The following is a 26,376-nucleotide window of genomic DNA, read 5'->3' on the forward strand; positions in this document are numbered from 1 at the left end:
GTGCCTCTTTCATAAATATTATGAAAGTAAAAAGACTCAAATACTCGCTTCGTTTAATCCTTCAGGGATTTCCAGGACCGAAACCGTCACTCAAACAGATCATCCCCAGCCTCAGCGCCAGTCAGTTACCAAATCAGCAGTCTGATCCGCACCAACAGTCAAAACTCCAACAGCGACTCTGGTCGACACCGCAGCGGCAGTGCGGACCGGCCGCGGGAAACTGAAAAGGAACTTCTGGAACGCCAACGGGAGGCAGCGCTATCAGGTGACATGAAGGTGAAGGAGAGTCGATCACCTGGAAAGGAGGTACAGGAACGACGCTCTTCGGAGGACTCCTGCAAGCCCATCCACCGATCCCCATCTCCATACTCCAAAAGCAGCATCATCGACTCAGGCCTCAAGATGGGTATTCCCCCACCTCCACCAATCAAAGACAACGACAGGAAAGATTCGCCCAATGGCGATACGGCACTAAAAATGAAGCACGACATGAAAATCAAAGAGGAACGCAAGGAGGATCAAGAGGTGATGGTCGTTGGGTCTGAGCCTGGCCCTCAGCCACAGGTCCCCGCCCCCATCCCCCCTCCTCCTGTCCCAGCCTCAGGACAACACAACCCCCTGCCCACCCAGCAGCCTCCGCCACCTTCCCCGCGCTGCAGCGAGCTGCCAGCCCCCGGCCCGCTGCACGGCGTACATATGGCGCATTCCCTGCCGCTCTCCATGTCGGCCATGCACCAAATGAGCAGCCTGAATGCCCTCGAACGCGCCCGTATGGCGCCCTTCATGGGTGTCAGCCCGCTAGCTGCTGCTGCCGCTGCTGGGCGTGAACGCCTCCCCCACCCTGCCTTCTCCTGGGATCCTCTGCGGGACGCGTACCGTAACTTGGACCTACAGCGACGGATGGACTTCCAGCTCCGAGCCGAGCAGAGCCAGCGGTTCCCTGGGGTCTATGAGCCAGACCGCGGCTACCGGGACCGTGAGCCGCACGACTACGCCCATCACGAGCACATGCTGGAGGTCCGACGGGAGCAAGAACGGCTGAGGCAGCAGGCGGAGGAGCGGGAACGCCTCCACCTTCGGGAGGAGCTGGATCGGGCGAGGCTGCACCAGCTGCACCAATCGCCCATGGAGGGTCACCTTCCACACATGCCCCCGTTTATGTCCCACCTGGGCGGGATGCCATACCCCCGCCTTAGCCCCTCCACAGCACACAACGGCCTCCTCAACAGAACGCCTCCAACCGCTGCTCTAAGCGCACCTCCACCCCTCGTGCCCTCAGGGGTAACCAGACCCAGCTCTCCACGAAGGACTACTCCACTAACCACGCAAGACCCCCGGGATTACTCACCTTCCCGCAACCCGAAAGAAGTGGAAGCCCGATAACAGACTGACAAACAAAAAACTGGTTAAGACTTTCTATAGACAACATGCACTTATTTTCCCCAAGAGAGTAAAGCAACTGTTAAAGAGAAAGTTCAAAACTGTATAGCTGTACAAAGATTTGTACGTTTGACAAAGCACATGCCATGCTATTGTTTTATATGGACCTGGTGAGACAGGAGGAACGTTGGTTAAAGAAAAAACTAATTTGAAATGCTCGTTACCGACAAGAAATTTGATATTAATATATTAATAATCGGATACCTGTTAATTTTCCATGTGAAAAGTGAGATTAATGAAATGAGTTTGTACATTTCCTATCCTCTTTCATGTATAGATATTATTTTTATGAATTTGCATTTTGTTGCATTTGTCATGTTTTCCCTGATATTTATTCCAGTTCACTGCAAGACATGTTATTTATGTCTAAGGTATTAAACCGGATTCATTTTGCTGTCTTGACAGTTAATTAGCCCTGCGGTACCTGGAAATTTTCAGAGCTGACAATGTAAAAAAAATATATATATATGGTAAAGGTTCTCTCTGCTTGTTTTTGCCTTTGAGATATGCAGACAAATACATATTACAATATTCCAGTTTGGTTTATGTAAAAAAAAAATGTAAATATCTTGTTGATATTCCTTGGAACAAAAATTACATTGTAAATTTATTAGGCTTTTTAAATGTTTCTAGAAAACAAAAAAAAAGTTGAAATGGAACTACTTCCGAAACTGTTGAAATTCATCATAACAGATCAGCCAGTCCAATCAGACAACAAGCATCAAGAGGGGGCGGGATCCTGGAAAAACACCAACAATCTATGCAAAGCAGCATTGGAGCATCCTGATTGGACTGCATACCTGACAGGATACTGAAAAGCTTCAGTGAGAAAAATGGTTTTAACGTTATATATATGGTTTTACGACGAAGAGCAAACGAATCACAAAAACGCAAAAAAAAAGGACTTCCATATCATCGGTGAACTGTGCCAAAGGAAAACGGTCTCACAGCCCAAGCGAACTGGACGGACAGGGAACGGACAGACTGAAAGGGGGCAAGAGACTCACTCTGTCGACCTTGTGGTGTTGTGCAGTTGTTTATCTTAGACTCTTGTATACAGAAACAAGTAGAGTTTTAGGCGTGACAAAAATGAAAATGAACATTCATGGTTTAAACATGTATGGAATAAAGGTCGGATCAAACATCTGCAAATCGTTTTGGTGTTTACGCACTACTTTAATGCTACACAAACTTGAAACCGCATATTCATTGAATTAAATGAATGTTTTACAACAACGTTATTTCCATGTTAATTCCCGACAGTAACAGTTTCTTCAGTGCTGGTAAATAATTTGGAGCACAAGGTTTTTTGGGGGCATAACATTTTTGGGGGGATATTATACAGTATATACTAGAATATTCTCCACCCACTGAAGGCAATAAATCAAAGGCTACATCAGATCTCTGGTATCAGAAGAGTTGAAGTAGACGACAGAGATACGGTCCACATTAGGATTTAATATTAATCTTGATGCGACAGATAAGACATGGTTTAAGTCCAGTGATTATCAGCACCTTTCTATATTGTACACGAAGCTCGACCTGGGCATCAGAGCGAAAATGGGAAGAGCGTCTAATAGGACATTGATTTTGCACAAAAGCCGGTTTTGAGTGTTTGTTTTGCAAGTAACTGTTATTGACTCGAAGGTGCACAGAATATTGACCTGCAGCCTGGACTCATTATCAGGAGAAGTGTCTCAGAGAGAGGCTATCAGACACGAGGAGAGACGCACGCTTCCCTTTTCTTCTCCGCTCGTCTGTTTCGCTAATGACCGCACAAGGCACTCAAACAGCACGGCCGTGGGTGGACGCAAATTCACCCGATCCATTATTGACGGGGCTCTCCTGTGTGCTCCCGTGACCCGCTGTTCATCCTGACTACGTGTGCTGCGTTTCGCCGCAAGTCTCCTCAAATCTCCGCTCTAGTGTCAGGCTCGTAATGACAACAAGGATCAAACTGCGCTCGGTCTTCAAAAGAGGTTATTGAAAATCAATATTTCTCGACGTCTGGCCAGCTCTCTAGACAAGACTTTTTTTTAAATGTGCTCCCAGGGAAAAGACAAAAAAAAAGAACTGTTTGGCCTGGAAGCAATGTGTAATTGGGAGGACTTCAATCATAATCCGTTTCAATTTGGGCGTGCTGTAATTGAATGGCCAGTTCTAAGAACGTCGAGTTAAGTGTGTGTCTCTCTGACTTTTGTGTGCATGCTCCTATTCAACACGTCAATGACATCTTCCCTACTTAAAGAAGAGGCACGCCCAATTTTGTTTTTTACCTTCATGTTTCTGCCTTAAAACGTTCATCAGTTCGGATTCGATACGTTTGCGTGTTCTATCAGTGAACATCTTCGACTGTAAACACTGACAGTCTGTGAGGTCACAGTGTGGCTTGTTCAAATCTTAGCCTCATACATTCCCTGCCTTTCCAGCTTTAAGGAGGTTAATGTTAGTGTCCTGAAATCAGCCGTCACAGCCAGGGGACTGTGACAAGTTCATACTGATAGATTTGGGTTTGTCTGTTTTTCTTTTTTTTTTTTTTCATAAGAACATATCCAGATTGCGAGGAATATGGCCAAGTCTGAGAGGACAGATTCCACTTCATTACTGGTCTTTTCCTGCCGTCAGATGCCAACTGGTTAACAATAATGGGAACGAAACAGCAAAACCCAAATGTCAAAGCCTCCGATCAAAACCTTAAACATTGACATCATTTTATGTATGACGCAGTTATTCAAAATTGTAAACGATCATAGCAAACCACTGAGACCCAAACAGTATTCATTAAATCTCTGGCCCATGCATTTTCTCTGTAAATTCTCTAAACAAGGCTGTAATCTGATGCCTGTGCTTCTGCTAGGTTTTTCCTCTTATCAATGCCATACAACCCTCACATTAGTACCGTTGGTCTAATGGGCAGGAACAGGGCTCGTACGAGGGACAGAGTAAAATAGGGTAAGATAACAGGCCTGGGCCACACCACATCCCTTTCCTTATCGACGTGCCTTTACATGGTTAGCCTGTAGCCTATGAAATTGCTTTGAAGCAGCAGTCTCTCCCAGCAGAGGCTAATACATTTAGTTTCCACTCAGTGAGAAGGATTTGAAATGGAGATTGGTGATTAGGGCTGATCGTGTCTGGATTGGCCGGGGCACCTCTGGGCATTGTGATTTAGGAGGGCAGTTTTTCTATGCGGGCAAACTCATTATAAAGGTTTCGCTCTTGTGACTCAGTCCGCTAGACTACATCAGAAGCTGGGAAAGGCAAACTTTGTTGATGTTGAGGCTTAGTTTTCCTGTACACAGCTTTATAACAGCTTTAAAAAGGCATTTCAGTCAGACTGATTTCAGATCAGTCCACAGACCCACAAGCTGGCCCACAAACATTACAATTGTTCTTCCAAAGGACAGGTCCAATGCATTCTCTTTCTTTCTTTCTTTCTTTCTTTTTTAACCTTTGTGTTCCTCCTTAAACATACACATCTCTCTCTCATTAGATGCGGCTTAAGAGGGGAGAGTTGAGGGTGGGCTTCAGATCCTTGGTGGCCATTCCAACCCTCTGTTACGTCCAAGGACGTATCTCTGATTTTATTAAGGCAACTTCTAAAACGTGCGTGGTTGATTTGTTTGCTGTATTGTCCTGTGCGTTATCTGCTCTGCTGTCCTGTCCCGAGTGCGTGTGTGTGAGAGGAGCACGTGTGAGGTGAATCGTCCGACGTCATGTTGTGCGTGTCTTTGGTCCACCCTGTTATCATGACAGGTGGGTCGGATGCCTGTCCCACGAATACGTGTTCCGTCGGGATTGGAGAGACGGGGGATTTAAACGCTGCCAACGGTCCTGGATGGGGGGGGGGGGGGCTCCTCACCACGTCGTTGTCCCACTGGGGCAGAAAACCCACTGCACTGTCGTTGTTGTCAGCCCTTATTTCGTTGTCGATCGCCCAGTTGATTGTAGCTCTCTGTGTGTCATAGGTTGTGAATGCAGTATTTTTCGTTCCACTCGGTGTTCCTTGTTGTTTTGGAGGACGTAGGGAGGTTGGTTTCCGCCCCTTTTTTCACTCGGTTTTTCATTAGCAGGGGACTTGGCTTCTGAGCAACACTGGCCCAGAGAACGATCAAAAGTTAATGAGAGCGAGCAGGAGATTCAAAATCTGATGTGAAAACGGAGTCACTTTGGGGTTTCTGTATGTATTACGTCTGAATACGTGACGTTTAAGAGATGCAGAAGGCGGGGTCTTAGGGGTTGTATAGTGATGTCACAATTCAATATTAGCATTACTGGGTGGAAAGCTGAAGAAGGAACTAACTACAAACTAGAGACCAACTTCTGTATGACATGTCTGTGCACCTCTCCCAGAGCAGCCAAAATGCCACAGAAAACCCCTGAGAATATTACAGCTGAATACAAACGGTTCGGCTTTCAAAACAGCAGCTTTAGTCTGCCATGAGAGGATGGAGGAACGAGAAAAGGAGGTGGAGGAGGAGGTGGTGAGAGAAGAGAGAGGAGCCAACAGAGAGCCACAGGCAAAAACATTTTTTCACTTTCATTCATGTCTTTCCACAGCGTAGTGAAACCACTCTCTAACACACACACACACACACACACAGGCAGCATCGTGCATGCGAGCCATGAAAAACGAAGAGAGTTTATGCAGCTGGGTGCTCCTGGCAGACGTGGCCCAGAGGAGAGAGAGAGAGGGCTCCGGTTTCACCATGGCCCTTTGGGCAGGAGAGACCAGTAATGGGGTGCCAACCAGGGATGGATTCAGCAATCTGGCCTCACTATCCCTGAACTGTATTACCTGCTTCCAACATGTATGTGTACACGGGCACGCACACACACATATGTGTGTGTTTGTGTGTGTGTATCACTGAGTGTAAAAACGGTTCCCAGATGCCAAGCGTCCAATCAAATCACCAGCATGGGTCTAATCTGAGTAATTATTAATACCAGTGAGGAAAAACAAACAAACCTACTGGGACGGGGTGGCATTCTGGGTAAGGGAAATCCATAGAATCCTTAATTCCCCCCCTACACACACACACACACACACACACGCACACACACACACACACACACAAACACAAACACAAATCCCTGGTGTCTATCTATAGACACAGAAGAAACTAGCCATTAAGTGCCATCAAGAAAAACTCAAGACAGATTGCAGATCAATCCCCAACAGGGAACATCTCGCTTGGCATCTCCAAAGCATGCAATTAGCCACAGAGACGTTAATCAAAAGCGACTGGGTATCGGATGAGAAAGGGAGAGAGATGAGACTGCGCTGTTGCCAGCTGGTGACAGGATGATGTACAAACGCAAAAAAAAAAAAAAAACAACTTAAGTTTATTTGAATGTTACACTTGTCAGGAGTGTATTCCTACAGAACCTTGTTAGAACACTGCCTCACAGCTATCTGGCAAATGTGAGAGGTTTTTTTTTTTTTTTTCTCATCAAAACTGTGCACTGAAAGAAATGATTTATGCCTTCCAGTTAGGTGTGATACTCTGCTAAACATTCACGCAGTTTGACTGTTGAAAATATATGACTGTCTACTTGGACGTCTGCTCCTCTTTCCAGAGGAGGAAAGATAAGTTTAGAAACAGAATCACAGTTGTGGCGTATCCAGTGTCTCTTGGAATACTACGACGTTTGACAGTTTAAGTGGAAAATAATCTTACAATTTGTAAACCCCTAGCTAACACGATCAGAAGACTGAATTACAAATCGTCTTAAATTAGACAAAAATGAAAACACATGAAATGTCTAAAATCAGCTCCATCAGTCCAGGAGTCACTCCTCCAGTCATATCACGAGTCCACGTTACCCCAGTTTAACTACTGACCAGTCATCCGGGCCTTTTTCAAGATTTTTACAGAAAAATAAAACGCTTCAATTTTGCAGTGAGACAAAATATTATCTTTTCAATAATGGATGAAGCACAATGAAAGAACATCATTAATATTTGGCCCATGCCTACATTTTGTGTTATACAAACATTATATCCACAACAACATGGTCTCAGTTGTCACGGTTACGTGTCATGTGTCGCGTAGCCTATGTCTTTAACCTAAAACTGGAGGAACTGTTGCCATCACAACAGTACCAGTTTTTGAACGCTGTAAAGGATCTATAATCTCTGTTCTTGTGGGGGAAATATTTCCACCATGCGTGATGTGCTGCTGAAGTCATACAAAGCATCCCAGCAACGCAAACTCTCTGTTTTCCCCTCCTATACGCACTCAGATTATAATATTTGTACAACCTGGACGGTAAATATGGAATAACACAGCGCACTGTTTGGCTGAATCCGTCGAAATTTATTTTTGCAATTCTTTCAGCATCGTGGTTGTATTACTCGTTCTAGGTTACCGTGAAATGAAGAGGGTTTTTTTCTTGATAATCTTATCTGATAACATGCCTTCTAGCTGATATATTTCCTGGAAATCATCCGCAGATGATAACAGTTTACATCACTGGACGTTTGTGAACTTATTGACATTCAGAGCGGCTGATGTAACTATAAGCATTGCAAGTTGCCATGAAATAACTTTAACGGCCGGGTTAAACAATGTCAACGAGGTCAGAAGCTGTTCTTTATCTACAGTTCTGGAATGATTATTCATTTGTTGACATTCTCACTGTGATGCAGCGACGTCTCAAAGCCCGATCGTGAAAATGTTCGAGTGAAAGCGTTCAGAGCACAAGCACACAGCCTAAATGACCATGGACTGGTCAAGATCTATGGGACTCTAGAGACACAGCAAAATATAATCTTTCATAAAAGAAAATGTTAACGATCTAGGATTTCTTGGCTATGTGTTTATAAGAACATTAAAAAGAGTATAGGTCAAGATGGAAACTTGTTACTGCGATTTTGTTTGGGGGGTCTAACGCACCGAGGTCGTGTTATCGCATATTTATAAAATAACCGTTAAAGACAGGTACGCGAAAGTACAACTGACCCCTTACTCTCCTTATTCATAATCTTTGTTTTAGTCTTAAAGGATTAAAATATGGCGGAGAATTTGACCTCGGGTTAAACTCGACTTTTTTTTAAACATACAGCTCCGTTTACTATGCTATGTTGCTATTGCAGGACTTATGAGGTAAGCTAAGTGCTAACCGATGCCTTCAGAAATTGGCTTTAGCGCCAGCTCTCTACATTCCAACCCTGACCCAGAAAAGAAAAGAAAAAAACTAAGGCTGGCTGTGTCGTAGAGCCGTTTTTCCGCCCGCTTTTTTAAAACGCTCTTATCTGACATCTGCGCACGAGTGGTTAGATAAGACTCGCTATCTTATCTCGCTGTTTGTTAATGTCACCGCTTAAGGGCTGCCTCTCGGCTAGCTACAAAGCTTAACCAAGCAGACTATGTGGAAATTAGCAAACACGGGCCTTTGTTAGCTTGGAGAAGGCTCAAAAACAAGGTCCCAAATACTTCTCTCGCCAGGCATGCATTCCTGTGTGGGCTCATGTCTGCGTGGTCTAGCTCCTACCTGCTCCGAAAAAGGTCACAGAAGAGTTCAAGGCATTTGCCTTACTAGACCGAAACCACACCTGTCGTTTGGCTAACGTGAGTCCTCCTCTGAGATGTTTAAAATCCAATCCCGAAATAAAAAGACACAGAATGCTGTGTAAATGTGGGTGCCAGTAGACTACTTAGTTTTCGGCAAGAATTAAGATGAGTTAAAAATTTTGAGTTCACTCTCAATTACACTGACAGCCCACATATTCTCATAATGGTGGTGTCTGATAAAGATGGACGTCGCTGACTTACTGGGGGCCGTGTTAACGTTGACCTCTATGGTCAACTGAGCGTAGCCTGAGCTACACAGAATCTCTCTCACCGCTGTGCTGAGGTGTTGATGGCTAGCTATTTAGCACATCAAAAAACAAGAGCTGATATCAAGCAGAACCTCTCTGTAAACCTTTCTGCGCCGGCCAAGAATGCTTCTTATCTCGTCTGATACTTGTTGGTGTAAGTCACGGAGCTGATACATACTCACTCACTCTCTCTCTCTCTCTCTCTCTCTCTCACACACACACACACACACAGCCACAAGATGCCAGGTCGTGCCTAATAAGGCGACACAGATTTAACGTTTGAAAAAACAGACCGTCCGCTATACAAGGAATTGTGAAGAGCAACAATGGATCATAGCTCACACACACACGATCCTGAAGCTGTTTCCGAAAAAAAATAGGAAATGAAGAAAGAAAATAAAATGAAAAATAATGAGACCTAAAATTTTTACTGAAAGGTTTAGCTTCAATGTGACGTAATTTCAAGGTACCAGTCTACAGTAAAAGAAATTTTCTGAGCTTGTAATCTTTGCAGCTCCGACTACTAATAGGCATTTTTAAAGGGCAGGCCAAAGGCTTTGAACGTTGAAGTAATTTTTAAATGACAACTCACTGTTTCTTTCCCGTTCGCCTGCTCTCTCTCTCTCTCTCTCTCTCTCTCTCTCTCTCTCTCTCTCTCTCTCTTTCTGTTCTTTTGTCTTTGATTTCCAGCGTAAGGGTTCGACAGCTTGGAAGGCACGGGGGATTTGTTAGCCTGTGATCACGGAGGCTCTGACAAACGAGTGCGGTTGGCAGAAACGACGGAGGTAGAGCTTCTCTCGGCTTTTAGGGAATATTTCATGTGCGGACTGGGAGCTTGTTCGTGATCTACTCTGAACAAAGTCGAACCGCTAAAAGCTCTTCCACCTCAATTACAGACCAACTGTAGACGTAATAACTGGCACAGAGATTGACGCTCATTAAAATTTATAGGTAGCAGTCATCTGAGGGATGTCTTTACCGCAAAGATGAATCTGTATGTCTAAGTTTGTGTACACTGTAGAACCTACCGTAGTGCCCCCAATCTAAAGCATCTTTCCATTTGGAAGGACGCTGTATTAAATGCTTTTGACAATGAACGCACGCGATAAAATTGATCGTGCACGTTGAAATTAACTGTGGAAAATTAGTCTTAAAGACCAATGTTTCATCTCACTGATATGACTGTTTTATCAGAATTGGAAAACAGTCACTGTTCCTACCTCCACACGCTAGGCCTTGTCAGACGTACCCGAGGTCATATATCATGCATAGAGCAAGCGCTCCTCCTAGTGGCTAAGATCACGAAGTGCAGTTTGCTCGGGGTGAACCGTCCAAAGGAGAGTGGTATTGATGTACTAACAGACAAAGGTTTGCTGAGGGCATCTCGGATGCATACCCTCTGCGATTACTTCAAGTTATAATTATTCCCAGTTGGAGCTTAAATGGGCATTTTAAGGCCCAGTGACCATATATTGTGGTTTGGCATATAAAAACAAATGTGTGTGTTTGCATGTGAGTGTGTGTGTATGTGTTTGTAACATTTTTCTAGACAGATCTCTAACAATGAAGGATGAATGCATTAGTGCAGAGAGGTCCCTAAACTCATCTGCCTTCACTGTTCTCATTAATAATGCAGGCTGTGGGAAGACAGGGAGCAGGCAGGGATTAGCTCTGCATTAAGGAGTGGTTTGCTATGGCCATTACAGACACATAGTGGTGTTAAGCTCTCAAGACTATCGATGAGCATACAGTAAGTCCCTCTAGATCTAATGTATCTGTTTTATGAGGGCTGGGTATGAATATGAAATCAAGTCAAACTGCTGCTTTGAGGTATAAGTAAAATGATAAGCAGGTTAGTGCCCCAGAATGGATTTTGGAAGATATGGTTGGTCTCACATTGCATAAGAGCAAGGAGAGAGGTCTGCCCCAGTCTAAAGAACTTTCTCAGCACCAGGGTGTATGACAGAAGAGAGCAGAGAAAGACACAAAGGAGGAGGACCTGCATGTAGAGACAATGACTGAAAAAAACACACACACATTTAATCTTTTTTCTTTTGTTTTTAAGAGAGACGTCAAGGGCAAGAATTGACCAAATGGAGGGATTTTCAGTCTCTGACTATAAATAGTGCAAAATGACTAATGTTAGACTGAGACTGATAGTCTTTGTTCATCATCCAATGAAAATGAGAAAGAAAGAAAGTCCCTTGCTTAAACACAGAAGAGACAAACAGAGTACTAAGTGACCACTATACTACTACTAAGAAATGTTCCGAAAGATGCCCAGTGCCTCAGCCAATGAACAGCTGCTGTTTCCTGCCTTCACTGTGAACTGACAGCCTATGCTGTTTTCCAATGTATGTATTTCACTCTCAGAAAGACTAAGATTTCTGTGGCCCTGTCTGTAACCAGCAGAGTCGCAGGACAACATTCAGGGCACTGCCTGTTTCCGTTGGCACACTCCCCTTTTTCCAACACGCCGCGCCTCCTGCAGACATGACGGAAAGCCAGTAAGAGAAGGATAATGACAACCCACACACTGACACTCCTCTGGTCATGACCAGACGCAGTAAAATCTTCCAGAAGAATCTCGAGAGAATGTTCATCTGATCAGGAACGAGCTGCCTCCTCTTGCCCTGTCAGGGCAATGCACAGATCTGTAGAAGTGTAAAGATAGTTGGTTCTTGCAGTGACACCTGTACTGTAATTTCCTCTCTCTCTCTCTCTTAGAAGACAAAAAGAGTAAGGGTACCAGGGCTTAAAGATTTGGATTATATACAAGCAAAGGGTAAAATATTTGCATAGTCAGACGATTTGCGTAAAAGACAGAGCCGGGGAAGATAAGAGGCTTTGTTGTACAGTGTGTTATTGATACGTCCATATGCAAAGTCTGACTTTGGTCGATATAGCTGTGATTTACTTTGGCAGACAATTACTGGATCAATAAGCGATTCTATCATCATTACCCCCAAGATTTTAACATTTCCAAACAAAGCTAAACCATTAAACTGGTTTATTTGGAATACACCATTTCGTTCGCCCAGACCATTGGAAAGCATAGCTTTACAGACCTACCGCTCCCACCCCTCTGTGTCAGCTGATCTCTGTAAATGCCTACGGTCGGCAGGAAGTGCTAGACTTTGTACCAAGCTCAGAAAATGAAAGACTAGAAGACTTCTGATCTTAAACACGCTCCGAAATAACTTCACCATGCGGTATAGTAAAATGTTCTGCTTGACATTTGACTTGCGTGAAAGCTGAATGATCTGTTGATAGTTGCTAGAAATCGCGATTTCTTCTTCTTCTTTTTTTTTTCTTATTCTTGTCGATTTCAAGCTAACAAGACTAGCTAGGTAAGACATAAACATTACAGAACCCGTTTAGTGGTTAGCATGCCAGCCAGTAAGTCAGCTTCTTCTAACAGGCTGGAAATCTTCCAGTATGTCCAGTCTTAGAAAGGCGAAAGAAAATGTCTTTTTTTAAATCATGAAACAAATCGTTGATCTGTGCTAGTCAATGTAGTTAGCGTTGTTAGCAGCCTAGCCTAGCAGAGCGAAGAGCATAATGTTTCTGTTTTTGTTGCTCTGTTTGTATTTTAGCCAGTAGCACATGCTGTTTTTTTATCACGGTGACATGGTTCTTGTCCAAGTATCACTAACAACTAACATTTCGTCATTTACATAATTTAATTAATTAAGAAAAGCAAAGCAAATGCACTGGTAACGACGAGGAACTGCATCTTATCTTGTTAAAACATTTTCAAAAGAACAGCTGCATCACAGGCAAAACATGATACATGATGCGCCTTAGGAAATAACAGGCAGTCTAAAGAGACTGAACATATAAAAAGCAAAATATTGTTTGAGACAATGAACATTTGCGCTCACTAGCTTCTCATAATGAATGGGGCTGCGTGTGTATGTGTAGGTTCAAGATACCCTTTATGACACGAGTTCTCCGTTTCCCCCTCTTTCCTGGAGGTTTAATTAACACTGGCTGTGAAATTGTATTTTGTTCAGTTGACCGGATTCAACCGTGTTTTTGAAGCTGCTGGAGATGGACAACACAAGTAAAGGAGAACCATGGGGGAAGCTGGTTAAACTGGACTCTAATGCAGAACCAGAGGTACTGCTCATTAACAGGGAATGTACTGTCGGCAGACGAAAAGGTGAGTTAATTTATCATAAATAAATTAACGTCATTATCGCATATTTTTGTTTGAACGATGCCGTTTCGCTACATAGTTTTTCTCAGCACCGCCCCCATCACCACCAAATATTGTCTCGCTCGGGAAAACGTAAAATTACACTTTTAACTGTTGCCCATGTTTTGAATATTAGTCAGACAAGAACTGACCCCGCCTCACCGCAGTCTGAACACCATTCAGTGAATTCAGTGCGGACACAAAGCCCTATAGTTCTGTAAACTTCGACACCACTCAGATTATAACAAAAGGCTCTATTGAGAACTTGCGTGTGGAATATTAAGTAGTTTTTTTGTATGGGTTGCGTTTAAAGGCTGGTTTCTTCTCGCCGGTCTTGTCTACGACCGTCTGGTTATTAAGCGTTTCATGTCTCATTCCCAGCCTGGTTGACACACGGATTGGAATTCCGTGTGAACTTTTCATTTCGTGTCCACTTGTATCTAAATTCCACTTGTATCTAAATTTGTTTGTTTTTTTGTTTGTTTATTGTTGTAAAGTTACTTAAATATACATGTTATATATATGTGTGTGTGTGTGTATGTGTATATATATATATATATATATATATATATATATATATATAGATAGATAGATAGATAGATAGAGAGGGAGATATAGAAATATATATAGATAGATATAATCAGTACAGTTGTGGGAACATGCAAGTGGTGGAATATATTTTCATGTTTTATCCATTGTAAATGTTTGTATAACTTGAATGCATATACAATGCCTATATAACTTGAGCATAAGTTTGAATAACGAGGTAAAAATGTGCGTAATATGACAGAGTAACATGACTGAATTAACACATATAAAAGGTTGAGCTGATACTCAAACTCTTTTTTTTTCTTTCTTTCATTCTTTTGTTCATTCATACATGTATTCATTTGTGCAGTAGTTGGTTAGAGGGGTAACAAGCCTAATCAGATTAAAATCATTACATATTTTCAGTTAAAAAACTGGACAGTTTTAAAAAAAAAAAAAAGTTCTAAACTCTGTTGACATATTTGCAGTTGACTTGACCACACAGTGATCCACGTCAGACGGTGAATTTCATTCAAGCATGTTGTAACCTACGGATCTGTCGTCGTTTTTGTTTTTGTTGTCTAGGCTGCGACCTCTCTTTTCCCACTAATAAACTGGTTTCGGGAGACCACTGTAAAATCACACAGGATGAGGAGTCTGGGGAGGCGTGGCTGGAGGACACGAGGTACATGTATATCATGAAACTGTTTTTTTTGGTTTGTTTTTTATCTTTATCTTTAAGGCTGTGTTTTTGTGCTGTGTAACAGGTAACACAGGTACACAGCCCTACTGGTTAATCCTGCGCATTTCTGTTAGGCCCCAGGGGGGACTTCGCTATCCTGTGTCTCATCACGTAATTTCTGTTTCTAATCTTCACAGGCATCGGTGGCAACCATTGACTTTGTCACATGAGTACGCCTGACAGTTAGCTCATGTTCCCAGTAAAGAGTCGCTGTAGTCACTGTGTCCAGCTCTGTCCGGGCCTCGGATCACAGACCTGTATCTCTTAAACTCTGAGTTAATTTAGTATCGATTCACTGTGGCGTTTGTCAGCAGCCCAAGGGTCGCTCTGGTTTTGTATGAGATGCACGGAGAGATTTTTGGTTTGTGTGGTTGGACATTTACCAGTCTTTTTTTTACCGGAGCTCCAGGGCAGCCAGTCTGTCAGAGAGACCAGCGTAGAGTGTGCCGACTGCTAACTTCTCTGGGTTCCTAATGAGAACTCTCTCTCTGCTCCCCACACCTAGCCTCACTGAGCAAACGACGTGTTTTCGCTGCTTAATCAAACTTCAGTCTCTCAGCTGTGGGTCTCTGAGGTGCAGGGTGACTGTCTTGATGTGTTTTGCTTGGAGTAGCTAGTCTGTGTGAAGTAGGGCCGTGTACCCATCACTTTCAGGTCACTTTCAACGGCCAGTACACAGTTCTAAATGCTTTAATATGTGTCATCGGGGAGGGGCTGCTACAGCTAAATGTTTTTTTTTTTTTTTTCCAGAGGTCGAGCTGTGTCTTGAAAGTAGTTAACGAATTAACGACTCAGCCGGAAGCTTCATTAAGCCTTTGATTTTCTTCTTTTCTCCCACTGTGGTTTTCGTGTTTCGCTGTGTGCTGGGAGCTCCATCCTGTTTGCCCCATGCTATCTCTGTCTGTCCGTGTGTACTAGAGTAATCTTTGTCTTGTGTTCATGTTTATTAAAATGTATTTGTATTGTTCTGTTTTGTTTTGTTTTTCCCTTCAGCACTAATGGGACAGTGATAAACATGTCCAAACTGGTGAAGAAACAGATGCACTTACTGCAGAGTGGTGACGTCATCTACTTTGTTTACCGAAAAAACGAACCAGTGTTGAGTGAGTGGAGCTTCAGTGTGTTTATCTCCCTGTTTGGAATTACACATGCGTTTATTTGTTTTTATTTGTTGATAAACACTTTTGGCTCTGTCTTTGAGCTGAAATAAATACTCATCACCATGCTCATATGGCCACGGACACGTTTGAAAGTGAAGACAAATTGAAAAGCATTTTTTCTTAAATTCATGGGAAGTTTGTTTGTTTGTTTTGCAGATATTGCATACGTTTACCACTCACTGAAACCGAAGCCTGCTGGCTCTCAACCCCCCAGTGAGTAATGAAATCAGTGTCTAGTGTAGTTTTATGGGCCCAGACAAACAGGCGTAGGGTTTTTATTATAGTGTTGCAGTTTGCAGCGGAAGCGGTTCTTACTTTTGAGTGTATGTTTACAAACGCTCTCCAGCAGAGCTGGAAAAAAGAAATTGGTTTGTGAAACACATCTCCTCTCTCTACTCTCTGTACTGAAACACATCTCCTCTCTCTCTTCTCTCTGTACTGAAACACGTCTCCTCTCTCTCTACTCTCTGTACTGAAACACGTCTCCTCTCTCTCTTCTCTCTGTACTGAAACACGTCTCCTCTCTCTTCTCTCTGTACTGAAACACGTCTCCTTTCTCTCTACACTCTGTACTGAAACACATCTCCTCTCTCTCTTCTCTCTGTACTGAAACACGTCTCCTCTCTCTCTTCTCTCTGTACTGAAACACGTCTCCTCTCTCTCTACTCTCTGTACTGAAACATGTCTCCTCTCTCTCTTCTCTCTGTACTGAAACACGTCTCCTCTCTCTCTTCTCTCTGTACTGAAACACGTCTCCTCTCTCTTCTCTCTGTACTGAAACACGTCTCCTCTCTCTACTCTCTGTACTGAAACACGTCTCCTCTCTCTCTACTCTCTGTACTGAAACACATCTCCTCTCTCTTCTCTCTGTACTGAAACACGTCTCCTCTCTCTCTTCTCTCTGTACTGAAACACGACTCCTCTCTCTCTTCTCTCTGTACTGAAATGTAAACATCTCCTCTGGCTGACAGGAGGAGAGAGTCTGACAGAAGGAGAGACAGAAGGAAGAAAGGAGGACCCTGCTGTTGAAGTCAGTCCTGCATCTCCTTCTCTGGAACAGCACCCAGTGCACGAGGAGCCCCAACCTTCCACCTCCTCCACCCAGATCTACTCCACCTCCACCCCTACTCCCCACCCACGCACAGTCAGCTCAGGTAAAACCAGCCACCGCTCCCTCCATGTCCTCGTGCAGAGGGTGTCGGGCGTGCAGTCAGAGGGTGTCGTGCAGTCAGAGGGTGTCGTGCAGTCAGAGGGTGTCGTGCAGTCAGAGGGTGTCGGGCAGTCAGAGGGTGTCGGGGCGGGCAGTCAGAGGGTGTCGGGGCGTGCAGTCAGAGGGTGTCGGGGCGTGCAGTCAGAGGGTGTCGGGCGTGCAGTCAGAGGGTGTCGGGCGTGCAGTCAGAGGGTGTCGGGCGTGCAGTCAGAGGGTGTCGGGTGTGCAGTCAGAGGGTGCATTGTGATTTAAAAGTATTGTGATTTCTCATCGTTTTTTTCTTGAATGTTAAAATAACGGTGTTGTTGGAGGTGTGCTACTCTGGCCCTGAGGTTTGAGACTCAGATTATTGGCATCTGAGTTTGAAACAGTGTCAGTACATAAAACACAGCCACTCCAATCAGTCAAATCCTCTTTCTAGAGCTGTGTTAGGTAGGAACACAACGGTGGGGGAAAAAAAAGAAATCCAGCCCTTAAACTCAGGACTAAACAGCAGGCCTGCGACCGTGCAGGTCTGAGGACGGGCTGTGTCTGGCAGTGGTGGTGTGTTGTTAAGATATGCACTGTCTCACAGTGTGGAGGTTTAGGAATGGACCAGTGATGTCCTGTGCTCCTGTTTTGTGTCACAGGTCCAGAGACTGAGCTGTCAGTCACTTCCCAGAACCCTCCAGAGGGGGGCGCCGGAGGGCCGGACACGAAACCCTTCTGCCTGAAACAACTTCTCATGGACAGAGAGAGTGCAGCCACGGAGGAGAGTGAGCCAGAGAGGAAGAAAAGGAAAACACACGCAGGTACATATGTATATATGAATGTACGTATATGTATATATACTGTGTGTGTGTATGTGTGTATATATATATATATATGTGTGTGTGTGTGTGTGTGTATATGTATGTATGTATGTATGTATGTATGTATGTACACAGAGAGAGAGAGAGATGGTGTGATTTCAATAATGATAATAATAATAACAATAATAATAATTGTATGGATGTGTTTGATGTTTAATATATGTATCTTTCATATAAGGCCTTGAGTATGTATGTGGGGAAAGTTTCAGAGGTGGTGTTAGAGTACTCCTGCGGCTAACACTGTAGACTGGACTGGACCGGACCGGAGCAGGAAGCGTAGTAGATAATGGGTTCTGGTTCTGTGTGTGTCAGATGAGCCCAGAGAGACTGGTTCTGGGGCCATTGAGTCCAGTGAAGGTGATGCCAAGGGCTCTGTCGTAGGGATGGAGGGAAAAACCAAACCAGATGGAGTGAAAACAGACAAGATGGAAGAATCCCTGACCTGTATCATCTGTCAGGATCTGCTGTATGACTGCGTGAGGTACACAACGACACACACACATATACATACACAACTACACACACACACACAACTACATACACACACACAACTACATGCACGCACACACACACACCTGCACATTAATGTACCTATACACGCGCACACACATACCTGCACATTTATAAACCTATACACACATACACACACACGCACATGCACATATTACCACTGATTTATTGTTCTAGTGTGAAGAACAGAATGCCTATACTAATCAATACAAATTACATCCATAAAATCTGTGTGTTTATGTCTAACTCAATTTGCATGTGTTTCTGTGTGTCTATCTCTGTGTGTGTGTGTGTGTGCGTGTGTGTGTGTGTGTGTGTGTGTGTGTGTGTGTGAGACAGCCTGCAGCCCTGCATGCATACGTTCTGTGCTGCGTGTTACTCGGGGTGGATGGAGCGTTCGTCTCTCTGCCCGACTTGTCGCTGTCCGGTGGAGCGCATTCGTAAAAACCACATCCTCAACAACCTGGTGGAGGCCTACCTGCTCCAGCACCCAGGTACCCTTCTCCACCCTGACGCAGAAAGTCAACCAATCAGTCAGTCAGTCAGCCAATCAGTCAGTCAGTCAGCCAATCAGTCAGTCAGTCAGCCAATCAGTCAGTCAGTCAGCCAATCAGTCAGTCAGTCAGTCAACCAATCAGTCAGTCAGTCTACCAATCAGTCAGTCAGTCAACCAATCAGTCAGTCAGTCAACCAATCAGTCAGTCAGTCAACCAATCAGTCAGTCAGTCAACCAATCAGTCAGTCAGTCAACCAATCAGTCAGTCAGCCAATCAGTCAATCAACCAATCAAACAATCAACCAGTCAGTCACTCAACCAATCAGTCAACCAATCAGTCAGTCAGTCTACCAATCAGTCAGTCAGTCAACCAATCAGTCAGTCAACCAATCAGTCAGTCAACCAATCAGTCAGTCTACCAATCAGTCAGTCAGTCAACCAATCAGTCAGTCAGTCAACCAATCAGTCAGTCAGTCAACCAATCAGTCAGTCAGTCAGCCAATCAGTCAGTCAGTCAGCCAATCAGTCAGTCAGTCAGCCAATCAGTCAGTCAGTCAGTCAACCAATCAGTCAGTCAGTCTACCAATCAGTCAGTCAGTCAACCAATCAGTCAGTCAGTCAACCAATCAGTCAGTCAGTCAACCAATCAGTCAGTCAGTCAACCAATCAGTCAGTCAGCCAATCAGTCAATCAACCAATCAAACAATCAACCAGTCAGTCACTCAACCAATCAGTCAACCAATCAGTCAGTCAGTCTACCAATCAGTCAGTCAGTCAACCAATCAGTCAGTCAACCAATCAGTCAGTCAACCAATCAGTCAGTCTACCAATCAGTCAGTCAGTCAACCAATCAGTCAGTCAGTCAACCAATCAGTCAGTCAGTCAACCAATCAGTCAGTCAGTCAACCAATCAGTCAGTCAGTCTACCAATCAGTCAGTCAGTCAACCAATCAGTCAGTCAGTCAACCAATCAGTCAGTCAACCAATCAGTCAGTCAGTCAACCAATCAGTCAGTCAGTCTACCAACCAATCAGTCAGTCAACCAATCAGTCAGTCAATCAACCAATCAAACAATCAACCAGTCAGTCACTCAACCAATCAGTCAGTCAGTATGTCAGTCAGTCAGAAATCACCAGACTCCAGAGACTTTGTGCCTGTGGCCTGTTTCCCAGTACCAGTGTGTCTTGGCTTTTCACACAATGACAGCAGTTTCATTTTAACAAAAGTAAACATTTGTTTTGAGAAATAGTGCTTTTCATTAGCGACATTATGATGATCATGTATCTGTGATGCATTTGGGGAAATCGGTCTGGGTCTAATCTGTCTGTCTGTCTGTGTGTGTGCGTGTGTTTGCACCCGTGTATGTGTGTGTGCGTGTGCGTGTGTGTGTGTGTGTGTGTGTGTGTGTGTGTAAACCCCAGAGAAGTGTCGCAGTGAGGAGGACCTGAAGAGTATGGACATGCGGAATAAGATCACTCAGGACATGCTGCAGCCGCGGGTGGATCGCTCTTTCTCCGACGAGGAGGGAAGCTCAGACTATCTGTTTGAACTCTCCGACAATGACAGTGACACCTCCGACACCAGGTCCCTACAAACCCCTCTTCTTATAAATACCTCATAGAAATTACATTACCCCCAAAACCGCTCTTCTTATAGATATATGTCATATAAATTACATTACCCCCAAAACCGCTCTTCTTATAGATATGTCATATAAATTATATTACTCCCAAACATAATGAGACAACAGGACTCATAAGAGCAGAATTATTAATAAACATATTTGGGTATTAACCATAATTATGGCCACTGGTTTTTCACAGTGGTTTTTAAAGCTTGTAATTGAGTCCTCCAGCAGCTAGAGGTCAGTTATGCAGATTGCTTTTCAGGCAGCTTTTGCAGTTATCCTGTTGGGTTCATGCATGTTTCTATGTCTGTCTGTGTGTCTGTCTGTCTGCCTGTCTCTACGTGTCTGTTTCCGGGTTTTTGCGGGTCTCTGGACAGCCAGCCGTACCTGCTGTGTCGACAGTGTCCAGGCTACAGAAAGGACTCCAGCTCGGCTCTGTGGATCTGCGGACCTGCTCCAGAAGACATGATGACCAAAACCCCCGGAGACGCTCCCTCCACCTCCACCCATACAGACACAGGTAACACGCCCAGATCCCCCCATACAGACACAGGTACCACGCCCAGATCCACCCATACAGACACGGGTACCACGCCCAGATCCACCCATACAGACAAGGGTACCACGCCCAGATCCACCCATACAGACACAGGTACCACGCCCAGATCCACCCATACAGACACGGGTGCCACGCCCAGATCCACCCATACAGACACGGGTACCACGCCCAGATCCACCCGTACAGACACAGGTACCACGCCCCAATCCACCCATACAGACACAGGTAACACGCCCAGATCCACCCATACAGACACAGGTACCACGCCCAGATCCACCCATACAGACACGGGTACCACGCCCAGATCCACCCATACAGACACGGGTACCACGCCCAGATCCACCCATACAGACACGGGTACCACGCCCAGATCCACCCATACAGACACGGGTACCACGCCCAGATCCACCCATACAGGCACGGGTACCACGCCCAGATCCACCCATACAGACACGGGTACCACGCCCCAATCCACCCATACAGACACGGGTACCACAACATCTAATGTGTCAACTGCTCAAGAACCCCAGTCCTGTAGCCTCAGATGAACAAGCACATGCATGCACACGTATGCACACATACGAACATACACACAGACGCACACACATGCACACACAGACACACACACACATGCCTGTTGAGTTGTCAGTGGATCAAGCTCTGAAAGGCTCTGCACATGTTTTTGAAAAGGTACAAACAGTATGTCACCAGTAGGTGGCAGCAGAAAGATGTTTCCGTGATAGCCTTCCCTAATCTTGAAGTTCATTGGAAATGTTTTAGAATCTCGTTTAAAAACATCCAGTCAGGTCTGGCTTATTATAGTCTGGCTGTGAGACTATTCTAAAGGGTTAACGGTGTGTCTGACTTTTTGGTTTTGTCTCTGTGTGTGTGTGTGTGTTTCCATTTCTCCTGTGTTTAGCTGCACAGACTCAGGCGTTTAAATGTCTACCTCAGGGTAGTCACATTATCTGCACCTGCTGTCTGCAGCCCATGCCTGACCGCCGAGCTGAGGTGACTGGCCAGCAGATCTCCTCCCAGCACTGTGAGTGGCTCCTCGACCTGTCCGTCAAACGGAGAGCGAAACATGATTGGTCGTTTTGTTTGTTCGCTTGCCTGATTTATGTTTTTTTTCCTCCTCAGGTATGGTGTGCCAGAGGCCTTTTTGTCACATGTACTGGGGCTGTCAGCGGATTGGTTGTCAGGGATGCCTCGCCCCTTTCAGCGGTACTGCTTCATGTTCCCCGTAACCTTTTTGTTCTGGAAGTGGATTCATCGCTGTGATTGGGTTTTGGTGTGACGCCGTGGTTTTAGGCTCTAGCTCTGTGTGACGTTTCAGGGGTGTGTCTTATGCTGGGGTCAGTAGGTGTGCTGATTGGAGCTGGGAACGCACAGGGGTGTAATTGGCAGTTTTTGGTTGGTCAGGTGTATGTGATCAGAGGAACTGTCCCTCTACTTAATGCAGTGATAAAGTTAGCTTGACACAGAAGGAACGGATGAAGCGTTTGCTTTTCTTACTGTAACCTCTCCCTCCAACTCGCGGGAGAAAAAATACAAATACAAAACTGAAAGGAAGACAGGTTAAGAAAATTAAAATGGAGAAACTGTAACTCTGTCAGAAAGCTAATACAGTCGACCGGCTTCGTCTGCGGGGGCCCTGGAACCGTATACCCGCGGATAGGGCCAGCCGACTGTACGTGGCTTTCATGCATCAATCTGAATCTTTTCTCCTTTTTTTTTTCTTTTTTTCTCTAATAATTCCTTTTCTTCACAGAATTGAATTTGACAGACAAATGCCTGGATGGGGTTCTTAACGGCAATAACTACGAGTCAGAAATTCTCCAGGTAGAAAACTCCAGAATCCTACTCATAAGACATTACCGTTCTCTCTTACATGTGCGGGGAGAAACCACTGCCTGGTCACCTTAATCGCTCCTTCACAGTAATTCTAAGGAGCTTCATTTTCCTCTTTCTCATTTTGACAGAATTACCTGGCCTCCAGAGGGTTGTCATGGAAACAGATGCTCCTGGAAGGTCTGCGAGGCGTGCAGCAAGGAACTTTGCATCTCTCTGGTAAATCTGATTCTGTCCCACCTCTTCCTCTTCCTCCTCTTCCTCTTCCTCCTCTTTTTCATCTCTCCTGGTAAATCTGATTCTGTCCCGACTCTTCCTCTTCCTCCTCTTCTTCTTTTCGGCACTGTTTCAGTTTTCTTTTTTCTCTCCTGTGGAGGACTCCCCTGTATCAGCCCTATACGCAGCGCTTCTGCCTTCAGTCGTTCATTCTCACTCAGTATACATCAGACATCGGCTTCTTTTCCGATCTTTTCCTACGCCGACAGGGACGAGTCACGACTGACACTAGATGGTCAAATCGTATTAGAACAAACCTTTCAGTGTATTTGGTCATGTGACATAAGTTCATCATTATATTTTCAACAAAGTGACTCATAGTGACATGATGGGGTCATTTCCATCGCACAGGCCCACAGAGGAGCTCCATCAGCGTCTTCATTTGGTCAGTCATGAACTGACTCTGTCTCCACTCTGTGTTTGTGTGTTTTGTGAGATTGTCACATCCATAGAAACGCTGTACTGGAATGACTGTCTTCACTCTGTGTGTGTGTGTGTTTTTACAGACTGTCGAATCAACAGTAACGCTGTACTGGAATGACTGTCTTCACTCTGTGTGTGTGTGTGTTTTTACAGACTGTCGAATCAACAGTAACGCTGTACTGGAATGACTGTCTTCACTCTGTGTGTGTGTGTGTTTTTACAGACTGTCGAATCAACAGTAATGTGTACTGGAATGACTGTCTTCACTCTGTGTGTGTGTGTGTGTGTGTTTTTACAGACTGTCGAATCAACAGTAACGCTGTACTGGAATGACTGTCTTCACTCAGTGTGTGTGTGTGTTTTTACAGACTGTCGAATCAACAGTAATGTCTACTGGAATGACTGTCTTCACTCTGTGTGTGTGTGTGTTTTTACAGACTGTCGAATCAACAGTAACGCTGTACTGGAATGACTGTCTTCACTCTGTGTGTGTGTGTGTTTTTACAGACTGTCGAATCAACAGTAACGCTGTACTGGAATGACTGTCTTCACTCTGTGTGTGTGTGTGTTTTTACAGACTGTCGAATCAACAGTAATGTGTACTGGAATGACTGTCTTCACTCTGTGTGTGTGTGTGTGTGTTTTTACAGACTGTCGAATCAACAGTAACGCTGTACTCTGTTACTGCTGTGGTCTGAGAGCCTTTAAGGAGCTGGCCTATAAATACAGAGAGAACATTCCTGCTTCAGACCTACCAGGTCAGACTGCCCTCCACCCTCACACCACCTGCCCTCACACTACACCTCCTCACTCTCCACCCTCACACTCCACCTCCTCACTCTCCACCCTCACACTCCACCTCTTCACTCTCCACCCTCACACAATCTCCCCTCTCACTCCACCTCTTCCCTCTCCACCCTCACACTCCATCTCTTCACTCTCCACCCTCACACAATCTCCCCTCTCACTCCACCTCTTCACTCTCCACCCTCACACTCCACCTCTTCACTCTCCACCCTCACACAACCTGCCCTCATACTACACCTCCTCACTGCACTGACTCAAGACATTTACCATAACCTCCCTTTCAACCAGTCCTCCACCAATGCTCCCAGTGCTCTGTCTTCCCCCTCACTGTCATGGTTGGAACATGCTTCTCCAGGCCTGAGCGTATTTCACGGCTGTTGTGTGGTGCACTGTCTTTGGACTGTTTATTTGATTTTATTAGACTTTCCCACGTGTGATACCACGGCCATAGTCAGAAAAGCTCTGTGGTTCTCAAAGCCAGGCTGCAGCTGACTGGCTCAGTGTGTGTGATGTCATTCTTCAGATTGTTCTGATTGGTTGTTTATGTTCCACAGCTGCTGTGACCTCCAGACCTGACTGTTATTGGGGAAGAAACTGCCGCACGCAGGTCAAAGCCCACCATGCCATGTAAACCACCCTTTTTCTTCCTTTCCTAAAGCAACCCATCATGAGATTTCATATTAACATAGGTGAAAATGTGTAGGGTGCTTTAAATATAGTTTTTATGCAATTCCAAAATCTCACCAGCAGAGGGAGCAGATCTGAACAAGCACTGACACTGATGTACAGGAATGAATGTGGCAGGCCTGAGAGAAGTTTTAATTGGTTTCACTCAGTATTTTTCCCATTGCAGGAAATTCAATCACATCTGTGAGCAGACCCGCTTTAAGAACTGAGCAGTGTGAAACACCGCGTCGACGGGTGAAAAACTCCCCATCACTGGACCCACAGCAACCTCTTGCCTCTCTCACTCCTCTGCACTGTTCTATAAGACTGATCCTCGGATGGACACGTGTGTTACCACAAAGCCCTTTAAACTATGAACCGATCTTCCGTCGCACACGCTGAACCTCTGCAGCGCTGATGCATAAACGACACGTAGTCACAGCAGACTTGTTAAAGCAATGCATTCTGGGACAGAGAAACTGTCCCCTGAGATGGGACGTTATAGCGTCTGTAGAATAATCAAAAACCGCACTTTGTCTTGACTTGGAAACTTTGATATTGTGTTGGTCTCTGTCATTGTCATTCCAGTTATATTCATTCAGGGCATTGGACCAGGCTACTTTTTGTAAAACTTTTTTATAGTTCTACTTATTGACAAGCTGGCAATCAAAACCAGACTGTACAGTTGCATCCTCAGAAACAGCACAACAGTTTGTCTGCAGAAGAGTGTTTTTGTCAACGCTCTTCAGAACCCCTCGTGCCTGAAAATGGAGAGGTGCTGTGTAGATTTAGAGTACACTCTCATGGCATAGTCAGTATTGTAAACAGTCTAGTGCTTCCACCTCTTTCTGTCCTTACTGTACTGAACAGTACACGTGTTTGTTTGCCTGTTATGACGATAATCTGCTTGCTCGGTGGTTTTCAGTGTGTGGACACTTTAGAGACTAAGTACACGAGATGAATCACTATACTTTGCCTATGCACTCGACCAATCAGGAGCCTGTTTACGGTGAGGAGGCAAACTTTGATCCTGCACTATCCCTTCTGCTACACCACCACTGCACTGTCCCCTCTGCTACACCACCACTGCACTGTCCCCTCTGTTACACCACCACTTTACTGTCCCCTCTGTTACACCACCACTGCACTGTCCCCTCTGATACATCACCACTGCACTGTCCCCTCTGTTACATCACTGCACTGT

The 26,376-nt window shown here is 44.8% G+C and overlaps 2 protein-coding genes across 5 annotated transcripts in view; both read left to right on the top strand.

The window, feature by feature from the left end:
- fbrsl1 (fibrosin-like 1) overlaps nt 1-1,938 on the top strand; it is a 247,612-nt gene extending 245,674 nt beyond the window's left edge. For all 4 annotated transcript variants that reach the window (XM_030792075.1, XM_030792073.1, XM_030792071.1 and 1 more), the window contains one exon: nt 66-1,938. In XM_030792075.1, the coding sequence (XP_030647935.1) occupies nt 66-1,383 (1,318 nt within the window). In that variant the 3' untranslated portion in view covers nt 1,384-1,938. The remainder of the gene's footprint in view (nt 1-65) is intronic.
- A 10,470-nt stretch (nt 1,939-12,408) lies between these two features.
- chfr (checkpoint with forkhead and ring finger domains, E3 ubiquitin protein ligase) lies at nt 12,409-25,583 on the top strand. The gene is made up of 18 exons (XM_030791717.1): nt 12,409-12,477; nt 13,282-13,430; nt 14,580-14,679; nt 15,730-15,839; nt 16,053-16,109; nt 16,868-17,050; nt 17,736-17,897; nt 18,270-18,438; nt 18,807-18,961; nt 20,385-20,547; nt 20,968-21,110; nt 22,069-22,191; nt 22,290-22,373; nt 22,921-22,991; nt 23,132-23,219; nt 24,350-24,457; nt 25,061-25,133; nt 25,360-25,583. Exons 2-18 carry the CDS (start codon nt 13,319-13,321, stop codon nt 25,400-25,402), a joined length of 1,944 nt encoding a protein of 647 aa, XP_030647577.1. The 5' UTR covers nt 12,409-12,477; nt 13,282-13,318; the 3' UTR covers nt 25,403-25,583.
- The last annotated feature ends 793 nt before the right edge of the window (nt 25,584-26,376 follow it).

This window comes from Chanos chanos, chromosome 14, assembly GCF_902362185.1.
Source record: "Chanos chanos chromosome 14, fChaCha1.1, whole genome shotgun sequence".
NCBI classification, from domain to species: domain Eukaryota; kingdom Metazoa; phylum Chordata; class Actinopteri; order Gonorynchiformes; family Chanidae; genus Chanos; species Chanos chanos.